The 12,927-nt window shown below is 48.7% G+C and overlaps 1 protein-coding gene across 1 annotated transcript in view; it reads left to right on the top strand.

Annotated features, from left to right (window-relative positions):
• The first annotated feature begins 328 nt into the window (after nt 1-328).
• ZNF804A (zinc finger protein 804A) overlaps nt 329-12,927 on the top strand; it is a 74,848-nt gene continuing 62,249 nt past the window's right edge. Inside the window, exon 1 of the mRNA XM_030233149.2 lies at nt 329-488. Within this exon, the coding sequence (XP_030089009.2) occupies nt 378-488 (111 nt within the window). The 5' untranslated portion in view covers nt 329-377. The remainder of the gene's footprint in view (nt 489-12,927) is intronic.

The following is a 12,927-nucleotide window of genomic DNA, read 5'->3' as shown; positions in this document are numbered from 1 at the left end:
TTACCTGCCGCCGGCCCGTCCGCGGCGGGGGCAGCGGGGCGTGGGGCGGTGGGTGGCGGTGGAGGCGGCGTGTGACAGATGTCCTCCTCTGACAGCGCTCGGTGCCAGCCCAGTGGCTCCCTGCCATTGGCTCAGTGCAGCCGACCGGCAAGGCTGCTCGCTATAATAGCACTATGCCTGCCAGCGGCGGCGGCAGCTCGCTCGGCTCCGCCGCGGCCGCCCCGCCGCGCATCCTCCTCATCCTCCTCATCCTCCTCATCCTCCTGCCGCGGCCGCGCCGCGCCTGAGGGGCCGCACCCCGGGGCCCCGCCGGCCCCGGCCCCGGCCCTCCCCGCCCAGCCCCGCCGAGCCCGGCCCGAGGAGGCGGCCCCGGCCCCATGGAGTGCTACTACATTGTCATCAGCTCCGCGCATCTCAGCAACGGCCACTTTCGCAACATCAAGGGAGTTTTCCGCGGCCCCCTCAGCAAGAACGGGAACAAAACTCTGGTAATGGCTTCTTCCCTTGCCTTCCCCCTTCCTCCTCCTCCTCCTCCTCCTCCTCCGGCTCGCGGCGGCAGCGGGGGCCGCCCGCCCCTCCTTGGCGGCCGCGGGGACGCGGTGCCCTCGGCTCCCGGCCGGGCGGGCGCTGCCGCCGCTGTCGGAGCCGCGCTGCGGGCGGAGGGGCGGCCCGGGGACCCTCCGGGGCGGGAGCCGCAGGGCCGGGGCTCCGCAGCCCCCGGAGCTCGGGGAGAGGCGGCCACCGCCCGGCTGAGCGCGGCTCCGGGCGCGGGGCTCCGCGGGGAGCGCCGGTGCTGTCCCCCCGTGCGGGCACAGCGCGGGTCCCGCCCGGGGAAGGGCGGGCAGGGACCCGAAACTTGTGTGCTCGCTGGTCCGAGCCCTCTGGGGAGAGAGCCGAGCCTGAGGAAGGATCCGCGGTTTGGTCTGTGGGCTGCCAAGTTCTCTTTCAGAGCGGAACTCGGGGCTTGGCAGGACTCGGTGGGTTCGGGCAATTCGGTGTAGGTGCTCCGGAAAGCCTGGCCAGGCTATTCGGGCTGGTTGTGAATCCATCCTCCATACTCGGGTATCTCTGCATCTGTTGGGTTTCCTGCGGTTTTGCTGACTCGCTGGAACTCGCCCCGTGCTGTTCCCGAACTTTAATGGAAGAGTGACGGTGCAGTGCCTTGGCAGAGCGTTTGCTCTCCCGCCTGCTCCCACCAAAGGGATGTGGGATAACGGCAGGCTGGGCGAGCTGCATGGCAGAACGTCTCAATCCCGGCACAACACGCTGTGGACAGATGTCTGGAGAGGAGGATGGAGCTGAACGAGGGGCTTAGCCACGTTGTTTATCTCTCTCTCCCATCGCTGCCTTACTCTGAAATCCTCTTTGGAGGAGATGGAGCAGAACTTACTCACCACAGTCTTGTTCCCTCGAATGCACGACCTATATTGATGGGGAATTTACTGAAGTACTTAACATTTGCTGGAGTTGGCAAGCTTGCAATTTCTCCCTAAATAAAGAGATTAAAGCAAGTCTGAGCCAAGTCATAAAAATAGTAACTACTACGAGAGAATCTGAGGCAGATTTTTGGACTGTTTCAAATGTGAAGTTCCTGCTTTCACGTTGTAAATCTTTACGATTTTATTTGCTGTGGATTCTGCGTATTTTTCTGTCAGGGATTGCGTTCTTGGAATTTTAAACAAGTGTTTGTAGTATCCATGAGATGGCAATATGTGTGTAATATTTCACTCTTACAGTTGCAAGCCCTACTGCAGAAATATTTGGTACATTTCAAATAATGGCATGATGCATCACCTTCTTCCCACTAAACAATTTCAGTAAAGATGCATTTGGCAGGACTGAGAATACTCTGATGTAACTTTTGGACTGTGCATTATCTTGCAGTTCATAATGGATTCTGCTTCAACAGCATTTTTTGAAATATTTTTATTCCATTGGCAAAAAAAAAAAAACAAAAACAAAACAAAAACAGAACAGCCCTGTATTCTCAATATTCCTGATTAATTTATTTACTGATAGAAATATTTGTGACCAAAATATTTTGGGAAAGACAGGTGCTACCTTCAAAGTCAAGTAAAAAAATAATTGTGTGTCCTTTGAAGGGCTCATACTCTGGAAGAAAATGCACTCTGGGAAGGAATTTGAACTCAGGCCTGCTCTTCACTGGGACGGATGTGAGGGGACACAAGGCAGTGCTGGCTGTGGGATGCCACAGAGCCCTTGGCTCCACAGCTGCTCTGTGGGCACCGAGCCCTGGCAAAGTTTTGGCTGGGTTGAGAAGGAAGAGTTCTTGGTGTTGGCTCTGTGGGCAGAGGAATGGAATCCTCCCCGTTAAATAAATGCTAAAGATGCATTTAAAAGAGGCATCAAGGTTTGGGTTTCTGTTTGGGCTGTAACTGATGGGAGGTGAAGGCACGGTGGGGTTTGGCGCTGGCTCAGAGTGGATAGCTCTGTGGTGCTGAAATGCACCTACAGCCACTTCAAGGGGAAAATCTGGAGTTTCATTGCTTCAGAGGTCGGTGACTTTCACTGCAAACAACCTTTCCAGGCTGGGAAGGATGGCAGTGTTTGTTGGTGTAAGCTGGACTAAGCCTTCAGAATTCCAGCAAGAACACAGCCTTTGGGGATGCTCTTGCTGCCTTCCACACTAGAGGAAGGCAAGGACAAACAGCAACCTGTGAGGCTAAAATCAGAAATTTGGAAGCTGCTCTGGCTCAGACGTATCTTCTATTTGCTGTAAACATTCACTGTCTCTTCATCTGAGCTCCAAGCTCTCAGAAATCACTGCTTCCCCACCAACCAGGGAGAGGTTGGAACCAGCATCCCTGGGCTGCTCCTGTGCAAAACTTGCCTTGGTGAAGTCTTGGCTCTCCCTCAGGGCTCTGCCACCACGCTCTGTAGAAATAAAGCTGAGTTTATGTTTCAGCAGGATTTCACACCGAGTGGGAAGTGCTGGCTCTGGTCAGATGGTGCTGTGGTTTTGAGATGACTTGGTGTGGTGTATCTTCAAGCCTGATCTGGTCAGGTTTTAGGGGAGAAAGCTCCTTGGGCCTTCATTCTGGAGTGACCTGGTATTGCCCTGAAACTCTTTTTTATTTCCTTTTTCTTTTTGCCCTGCTCCCCAGGAGAGGTCACTGGGAGGTTTTGTCTCTGTGGGTGATCCTCACGTGCTTGCCCTCTGCCTGCATCCTGTCTGACACAGAATTAGCAGTTTAAAACTCTGAAGATTTGGTTCAAACCTCCCAGAGCACAGCAGGAAGGAAGAGCTGGCAGGGAACACAAAGCTCTGGCCTTCTCTAAAGGCTGCACCAGAGAGTCACTTTCTGGTAGGAAAGATGGAGTGACAGGGTTTCTACTGCCTTGGTCTTCCTCTGCCTGTCTTTAATGCCTGGGCAGTGTGGGTTTGAGATGGGCTCATTTGGGAGGGGGACAGAAGGACACAAAGGGTAAAAATACCGAGGAGGGGGAGGAGGATGGGGAAAGCCACAGTTCTGCTCCTCCAGAGAAGGGAAAACCTGAGCTCAGAGAGGGGGGAAAGGCACCAGGGAACAAGGGAAAGGGTGGGTTTACAAAACAGGTTAGTCTAAAAACTTCCAAAATTGAATAAAATAAGGAAAAGTAGCTTGTGAGTGAGCCTTGAGCCAGGTGAGGGTGGGCAATGAAGGAACGTGTGTCCACGTGCAGTTTGGGTATCTGAGAGCTTTGCCCAGTGCCTGGGGTCCCCCTGGCCCACTGGACAGCTCTTGGGGTGGGGATCCCTCACCCTATTGTAATCTGCTGCTTGTCAGGAAAATAAATCTGAATAAAGGATTGATGGGAAATGGGCCCCTGTGGGAGAACAGACTCCAAACTCTTATTTAAAAGTAGCTTGAGAAAATGGAGCAGTATGGTTCAAAGAAATTGGTGGTGTTTGTGCTGTCAAATAAGATTTATCCTCTCCCTGTGCAGTTTGTATGGCCTGAAAAATCCTTCAGACATGCCCAGTCTCCTAACAGGGGCTAACCTGCCACTGGAGTCCTCCAGGGCAGCTCTTTGGGAGGGTTTTTGGTCTGAAATATCCTTCAGACATGCACAGTCTCCTAACAGGGGCTAACCTGCCACTGGGGCCCTCCAGGGCAGCTCCTTGGGCGGGTTTTTGGTCTGAAATGTCCTTCAGACATGCACAGTCTCCTAACAGGGGCTAACCTGCCACTGGAGTCCTCCAGGGCAGCTCTTTGGGCGGGTTTTTGGTCTGAAATGTCCTTCAGACATGCACAGTCTCCTAACAGGGGCTGACCTGCCACTGGGGCCCTCCAGGGCAGCTCCTTGGGAGGGTTTTTGGTTGCTGCTGGAGCTGCCTCGTGGTCTCTGAGCTAGGAACTCCAGACTCCCCATGTGGGTCAGTGCTGTGCAGTGGTGTTTCCCATTTCTAGTGCCCTTTCTGTATTTCCATGGGTTTTGGTGTTTTAATCAATGAATATTGGCTCGATTGCCATTCCCTGTCAGGGTTTGTCCTTGGGGGCTGTGAAGTTGTCCCAAGGATGTTCTTTTTGGCTGTAGCTGTTTATAAAATTTTTTGCTACAAACTCTTTGTTTTGCCTGTGATCCTGAACTTCTAATGCACTTGCTCTGTTATTTTTTCTGGCCTTATGTTACTGGTGCCAAATTACAGTAGTCTGTCTTTGTAATTCATCTTCCTTGCTGGGGCTGCTGTCTTGCAGTTTATAATCTCAAAAAACATTGAAACTTGTATGAAAAAAAACCCACTTTGTAGAGGGAGAAATCAGTTGCTTGGAGTTGGAACCACTGGTGATTTCTTTTAAAATCCTTAAATTATCTTTCAGGATGTAAACCCCAAACTAGGATGAAGTATTTCTCCTAGTTAATATATGAAATTGTTGAGAAGTGACTCTGGCTTTCTGAGTGGCTGGTGACTGAGTATTCCACCCTGGGGTGTTGCAGTGGTGTGAAGGGCTCTGTTTCCCTGAGATTTACACTGGTGGAGCCCTGGACACGTGGGGCTCCTTCACATCCTTTAATGGGACAAACAGATTTTGCCTGGTGGTGATCACGATGGGTAAGGTGCTGCCACTCGGCTGAGGAGGTCAGGGAAAAGCTCAGACCTCTGTGTGGTGTAAATTGCTGCTGCAATTCCAGTTTCTAGTGCCTCGATAGGAAGTAGATAGGATTACAAAGTCCTGATAAGAAGTTGCTTAAAGGACCAAATACACCAAACAGAATAAACTATTTTTGTGGCTGAGAGTGGCCTCTCCATTGGGAGGTTTACACTTTGGTTCAAAGTGTGGGCACAGGGCCCCCCAGGGCTGGAGTGGACCCAGGGCTCCCCAGGTCCAAGGGAGGCACTCACAGGTCATCTGAAACTGGAGCCAAGCTCTGAGCCCAGAGCCCTCAGCCTTGGGGAGAAGATGCTCTCATGAACTTCAGGTGGCTGCCATGAGTACAGCTTTGTGCCTCCAGCCAGCTGGGTTATTACTGCAGGCTATTAGCTAATTAATAATGTAACTAATTGGTTTAGAGGTCCTTTCAGAACTCCTAGGGCACGGCTGTGTTTTTGTGAAAGCTCCATGGAGTTCAAACCCTGTCACACTGGTGCGCTCTGAAAGGGCCCTCTGTGCTCAGGTGGTCTTTAGCTCTTTTACACTTTGTAGAATATTTCTGTATTCCCACATCTCCTAAAGTAAATAGGTTGTGGCAGACATAAAAATGTACTGTAGGAGAATTTCCATTACAAACACCCATTCCCTGCTGCAGGAAGGAAGTATTATACCAAAACATTTCCTGATGAATTCCTACAGCAGCTGTAATTCTGCATGATCAGGGCAAATGCCCATTGGTTCCAAGCTATCTAGCACACACATAAAATACACAATGGTTACCACAGGTTTATTTCAAATCCTGCCAAAATGACATCCTGCAGCTCTGTCTGCCATATTGTGAATTGCCAGTAGCAGGAGGGCGATTTTTCAATTCCATCTTGCACATGCAGGATTTAATGGAACTATTGCCATGCATTGTTTTTCATCGTTCGTGGTGCAGAATCTGAGTTGAGTTGCTGGGCCAGAGTTGTGTTAGTTAAGGGAGAAAAATCACCTGTTCCTTCCTTCAGTGGTTGTGTTCCCTCTGGACCTGCTAATGTCTTTTTTGACCTAAGTATGAGACTTGGGAAAGTTCACATCTTTTCTGAACAGCCCTAGCTCATGGGAATGTTAAAGTGGCAAAATAAATTCGGCCACATTTAATTTTAATAATTAATAAACATTACTTAGATCGTGATTGAAAAGCAGCCACTCAGAAGGCAAAGGAATGAACAGGTGAAGTTTAAGGAGCAATAAAATCATAACTGTGCCCTACTTCCAAAGTCCTTTAGTTTGAGCTCAGCTTACCTGGTTCGTTTGTGTGAGGCTGTCTCTAACAGTTCTGGTCCAAACCCCATCAGCAGGCACGTTTGGGTGAGTTTAGAGGAAACTTTGATCATTTCAGTGCATTTCCAGAGCCATTCAGAGAGGTCTCAAGACCCAGCCCTCCTGTGTCCATCAGACTCTGTGTGACTCCATCAGCTGCTCCAAAAAACAGCAGGAGCTGGAGCCCAGCCTGCAGCAGATTTAAACTGGGGCAGCTGCTGCTCCAGAGCTATTACTGAGCAGGCTTTGTACTGTAAAAGCTGATTAAATGCATGGTGAGCTTCAAACACATCGGTGTTCTGTTGGGTGTAATTAGACTATTACCATGGTTAAATTAGTACACTTGTTTGGTTTTTTCACATCCAGGCCTTAAAGAATGAGTCTGAGCAGAGCCTTTGCCTGGGATGTTTTCTGGTGCAAGTATCCGTGGCAATCTCTTGGCTCTGAGACCCCCAGCGTTGATTTTAACACCTTGCTCACACTTGGAGAGTGTGCTGCTGGCATGTTGTTTACCATGCTGCTAACTGGAAAACAGCAAGCTGCCTCCTGGATTTTCCAAACCACAGATTTATTTTTTTTTTCTTTTTGAAGTCTTTAAATTAATTAGACTTTTCCAAGGTGCAGGTTGCAATCCCAACGTTCTTGGCTTTCCATTGGGCTCTGGGAAAATTCAGGTTTATGGCCTTGCCACCAGCAGGGGTTCAGAGCTGAAGGAAGGAGTTAATTCTGGCTCGTGGATGCCGAGGAGCCTGAGGGGTGAGTGGCCTCCAGGCTGAGCACAGAGGGGTTTTCTGTAGGACCTGGCCAAGCAGCTGCCAGGCCTCTGATGGCCCTGGCTGGTGACAGTTGCAATATTTCCTTTTCTGTGTGGCACTCAGGAATATCAGCAGGAACAATTATTGTCTGCAAAAATCAAAGCCATTGAACAGATGCATCTGAAATGTAGGTAGGGACGAGCCTAAAGAGCCCCACAAAATCAATACAGAGCGTTTTCCGTGATTTAATATCTTAATGCAGTTAATAATTATTTATAAGATGGATTCTCTAGTGCTGGTGGTGGGAAGGGAGTGGATTTTTTCCTGTGCTCACTGGTGATTCAGTTGTGAACATGGCAGAAGAGGCAGTGAGCCTTCCTCACTTGGCTCTATCTGGCCAGTCCTGTAAAAACAAACACCAGTCAGACCCTTCTATTTTTCCACACATTTTGGAATGAGAACAAATGCTTTTCCCCCAGCATTCTTGAGAGACTGTTACGTGATGAGCTGTGACTTACTGTCGTTTAAAAAACCCCAAAGTAAACAAAACAACATTTACTCACAAGGAGGCACAATATTTGTCATGTTTAACCTTGTTTGCTCAGCAGAGATAAGAAACTGTCTGAAGGCGTCAGGAGCCAGGAGATTTTAACTCCTAGAGTAATTAATTTATTTTGTTAAAATATGTTTACAGTTCCTTTCCTCTGAGGACTGGCCAAGGCAGGGGTACAGATGGGGCAGAGGGTTTTTTTTTTCCTCCCTTGGCAGAGAATGTTTGTTCTGAACACTGAGTTATGTGTGAGCATGAATTTCTGTGGGAACTTTTTAATTAATTCAGTGAGTAGATTTCCAAATATTTTTCATGTGGCATTTTAAATGGGTGGTAGTTATCCAGATAGTGGTGTAGGAGAGGAAATGCAGGTTCTGTTATCCAGAGAGTGGTGTCAGAGAGGAAATGCAGATTCTGTTATCCAGATTCTGTAAGAAAGGAAATGCAGATTCTGTTATCCAGACAGTGGGGTAAGAAAGGAAATGCAGGTTCTGTTATCTAGACAGTGCTGTAGGAGAGGAAATGCAAATTCTGTTATCCAGATTCTGTAAGAAAGGAAATGCAGATTCTGTTATCCAGACACTGGTGTGAGAGAGGAAATGCAGATTCTTTCTTCCCAGCTGTGAGAGCAAATCCAGGAATAATGCCTGGAGAGGGATCTCCATGTCCCCCCCCTGGCATTGCTTCCCTGATTGCATCTGATAAAGAACAGGTTTGGTGTTAAAATTCTGCAAGTGGCTTGGAGAGTGTTGAGAAGTGGTTTGAGGAATTGAGAGGTTTTTTGTTGTTTGTTTGTTTGTGTTGAGATGCTCATCAGCATTCTTGGTTTGTACCAACGACTGGTCGGGCTTTGTGTCTGACTGTGGTGATTTGCATTTTTGGAAATGGTTTTTTCATGTGTGTGAAGATGATATTTTTGGAGAGGCTTCTTTCCCCAAATAGCAAGTGATCAGGCTACCTCCTCTGGGACCCAGCTGAACTCCAATATTCTCCTCGCAAGATCTCTCACAGCCAGCACAGAGCTTGATTGCCTGCACTGGCCAAGGCTTGGGCAGGTTTTCTTTCTTTAGCACTGCACAAGATCTGTTAGAATTTGCCTCTTTGCCTCATGGAAATGAGTTTCTGGACTGAGGGAGATGAGTGTCTGGGCTCAGGGAAGGAGCTGGTAGCACGGCTCCAGCCTGGCTATAGATCAGTGCAGGTGTCCCTGCCCATGGCACTGGGGCTGGAGCTAAATGGTCTCTGGGTCCATTCCAGCCCACACTGACCAGGTTCTGTGCTCTGACACCTGCCTGACAGTCACTGGGGCCGTGTTTTCTGTGTGCAGGTGCCCATGAAGTTTGTGGATTGTGTTTTTCTCTTAAAAACACATCTTGATTTACATGGCAGAATGCAGTTGTTTAATTAGCTGCAATTTCTGAGTGTTTAATTTCTGCTGCAACTGTCTTTGACAGGGACCCACAATGCCCATTACAGAATATCAGCTCCCCCTTCACCAAATGGTTCATAATTGACCCCACAGGTGTTCTGGGCTGTGTGCCAGGGTCTCTGAGCCCCCTGGTCCCAACAACTCCAAACTCCCAGAGGGATCTCCTGAGCTCTGAGATGGAGAAAGCCAGGACAAAGGATTGCCTGTTCTGGCCACAGCAGCAGCACTGGCTGTGTTCTTTGGGCAGGTGCTGGGAAGCCAGGGGGACTTGGAGGATTTTTGTCAGTCAGGCTTGTCTTGGAGTGTGTGACAGGAGGCAGCAAGTTCAAGCTAAGAGATGGAAAATCCTGATCAGGTACAGGGGAACAAAGTGAAATGGAGGGGGTGAAGCCCTGGCAGGAGAGGCTGTGGTGTGCCCATCCTTGGAGATGCCCAGGCTCGACTGAGCAGCATTAATTTAATTGGCTGTGCTTTAAGGCAAGTGCAGGACCGAGTGTCCCTCCCTCCCTCCTGAGCCAAGGTTCCAATTTCACATTTGATCTGCAGGAGAGCAGCTTTTAATGGAATCCTCTGTGGTGGGGCTCCTTGGGGAGCGAGGCATGTCCCTCTGTGCCCTGCTCCCACCCCCTCCTGGCTGCCCTCAGCCCAGATGTGGCACAGCTGGCAGGAGCAGTGCCTGCACCGACGCCCTCGGGGAGCTCCTGATCCATCAGAGGTCTGAGGCACAGGGCCTGTTCCAGCCCTGAGGAGCAGATAAATCAAATTAAACCCCCTCAGGACTCCTGTGCAGGGATTCCCAGGCTGAGTCATGCCTTGGTAGTCAATGACCCAAGCTGTAATTAGGGAAGATGATAGACTCGGAACTTTTCCAAAGCTAATTCATATTTAGCTCCCACTCTCCACAAGTCGTGTGCACCATCAGCAGTATTTTATTGATTGCACTTTTTCATGCTGAAAGTTGCTGGAGTACAGTGCCCTCATTTTGGGAGGGCTCTTGAAAGGCACTCGGGAGCACAGCTGACACAGACATGGAATTGTTGTCACTAGGACAGCTTTAGGCACAGGCCAGGAAAACTCCAGCCAAGCATTGCAGCCTGCAGTCCTTCACTCTGGATTGTTCCAAAGAGGGAACAATGAGAAACAACCTCTCAGCCTTGTCTTGTTCAGCCCTCAGAGCTCCTGCACTGTGGGACAGGCAGTGCACCCTTCCACAGCTGGAGGATTTCCAGGAGATTGTTGGGATATTTTGCATTTTTCACACAGTGGGTGTGGTGTGCTTACAGTTTTGATATAAGTATATATTTATAGAATTATAAACATATTTTATATACTTAAATATACTAAGTATATATTCACATAATTAGTTCACATTGCACATTTATATTTCAGTATGTATTTTTCCCTTATCATACCCATACAACAGTGTTAATATTTACTCTGTATTTTCAAGCCCATTGTGTGGCACAGTGGGTGTGGTGTGCTAACAGTTTTGATATAAGTATATATTTATGGAATTATAAACATACTTTATACACTTATATACACTATAAATATACTTTATATACTTATATATGCTAAGTATATATTTACATTGTTCACATTGCACATTTCTATTCCAGGATGTATTTTTATATTATCATACCTACACAACATTTTTAATATTTACTCTGTGTACTCAAGCCCATTGTGTGGCACAGTGCTGTGGCATCACACTCATTTCCTACAGCCCCTGATTGTGGAGGAAATGTGACCCTGAAGGAAGGAAGGAAGTGCCAGAGTTCTTTATGAGGGGCTGAAACTCTCTTTTCTGTGTGCTGGCTCCAGGAGTCTCCACTCAGAGGAGAAGTTCCCACGGAGCAAACCAGTGCATGTGAGGGTTGTGGATGCTCTCCCTCATCCCCATCAGGGGCAGCAGAAGTTTGGAGCTGACTCAGAGGTGCCCTGGTCCCTGCAGGCCAGGCAGGCTGTGGCTGATGCTGTGTTGTAGCCAGGAGATGAATGCTGGATTTGTTTTCCAACCAGTTAGCAGAGTAACTAGAGCCATGTATAATCACCTTAAAAAAACCCACAACCAACCTGTCAGAAGTTCTGTGCATAGTAAATGTGAGAGCTGCAATATGGAATGAATTATCAAATGGCTCAAGTTCAGAGTACCTTTGAAAGCTGTGCAGAGGAAATTGCATTTGTATTTTACACCTGACAAATGGAATTACAGCAACAGGTCTGTATCATTACAATTCAGAGACCAGGATTCCTTCTTGGAGCTGGGTAATTAGGAGCAGAACTACACTTGAAGGTTCAGATTGGATTCTTAGAAAGAGTCCCTTACATGAATGTGACCTATACAGAAATCAGTGTTTTCATCTCTTCTATTTTAAGAATTTTGAATCATAATGTAAAGTGACTCATCCATTATTTCCTCATCTCTTCATCAGCAAGACGCACAAGAAATTATTCCTTTGATTGTTTCTCTGCAAATGGGAAATCTTTACAGTTTCTCCTCCTTTCAGCAGGCATTCATAAATCCAATTAACATTAATGAGTCTCACACGAGTGCGTGGGGAGAGGGAACAAACGGACCTTTGTCTCTCCGAGTGTGTTTCACTGCAGGGAAGGGAATGAAGGAAAAGCTGTTGGTTACTAAGGGGTTACAGAGGCTCCTGTCTCCCTTTGCAGGAGCTGGCACATTCCCCTGGCTCCCTCTCCTCTCCTCTCGAGAAGCGAAGAATAGAGAAGAGAAGGAATGCCGACCGGGAAGAGAAGAGAAGCAATAGCCTAGCAGAGCCGCGAGCGCTCAGAGTAGCGCAGCGCAGCTCCGAGCAGAGCTGACTAAGCGACGACGCAAGCATAGAATCACTAGACTAGTAAGCTCATCAAAGAAAGCTAAGCGATAGAACGCCATGACATCTCAAGCTAGAGAAGCAGATAGAGCAAGAGACGGTCCTGACCGATCCTCTCCTCCTCTCTCGCTATCCTCGCACCCGCCGCTACTCGCTCGCTCCATCTCCTCGCATCCTCTCAGCTGCCTCTCCTCTCTCTCCTGCCTCCTCTCCTCTCATCCCTTCCTCTTCCTCTCCTGCTCCTCTCTCTCCTCTCCTCTCCTCTCCTCCTTTGGAGGTTCTGTTTTCTCTCTGAAGAGCAGGACTGATGGTGCAATAAGTTGGTGACATTTTGTGTCATTCAGCAGCATTTCTTGTTTGCTTGGAGGCACCCTTGGAGCAGCCAGGACTTTCCCAATGACACAGGAGGCCTTGGTCGAGCTCAGGGCCGATGGCCAGGGAGTGGGCTCTCAGTGAATTAAATCCTGCCTCTAGGAAAGCATCTGCTCCTGTTGCTGGCAGAACAGTCTGAGCTCAGGGTAGTTTGCTTAATTTAATTTGCTGCAAATTAGCACCAGGGTTTGATTACTGATTTGGGTATTGGGGTTGGGAAGAGGATTCCAGTGGAGGAAATGTTTCCTTGAATTTGGCAGGGCTGATGTCTGGGGTGGGGTGGGTGGCTCACAGCAGTGCCACCACCCACCAGAAGTGCCACCAGGGTCCTCCCACAGTGCCCCAGCACCCAAAGCTGCTGTGTGTCCCCAGAAGAAGTCACAGCTGACACGTGGAAAGGCTCTGAAGAGCTCAGTGTGGTATAAATACACTGAGGCCATATGGTCTATCAGAACCACAATTTCACTTCAGAGGTGGAGAAATAGTGTGTTTATTAGCTGTAATCAGAATTGTCCTTGCAGTGAGCAGCTGTGAGTGCTCCATGTGGCTGCATTTCCACACAAACCCTTCTGCAGTTTGG

Source organism: Serinus canaria (genome assembly GCF_022539315.1).
Source record: "Serinus canaria isolate serCan28SL12 chromosome 7 unlocalized genomic scaffold, serCan2020 HiC_scaffold_29, whole genome shotgun sequence".
In the NCBI taxonomy this organism is placed as follows: Eukaryota; Metazoa; Chordata; class Aves; order Passeriformes; family Fringillidae; genus Serinus; species Serinus canaria.
This window is presented reverse-complemented; position numbering and strand designations above follow the sequence as displayed.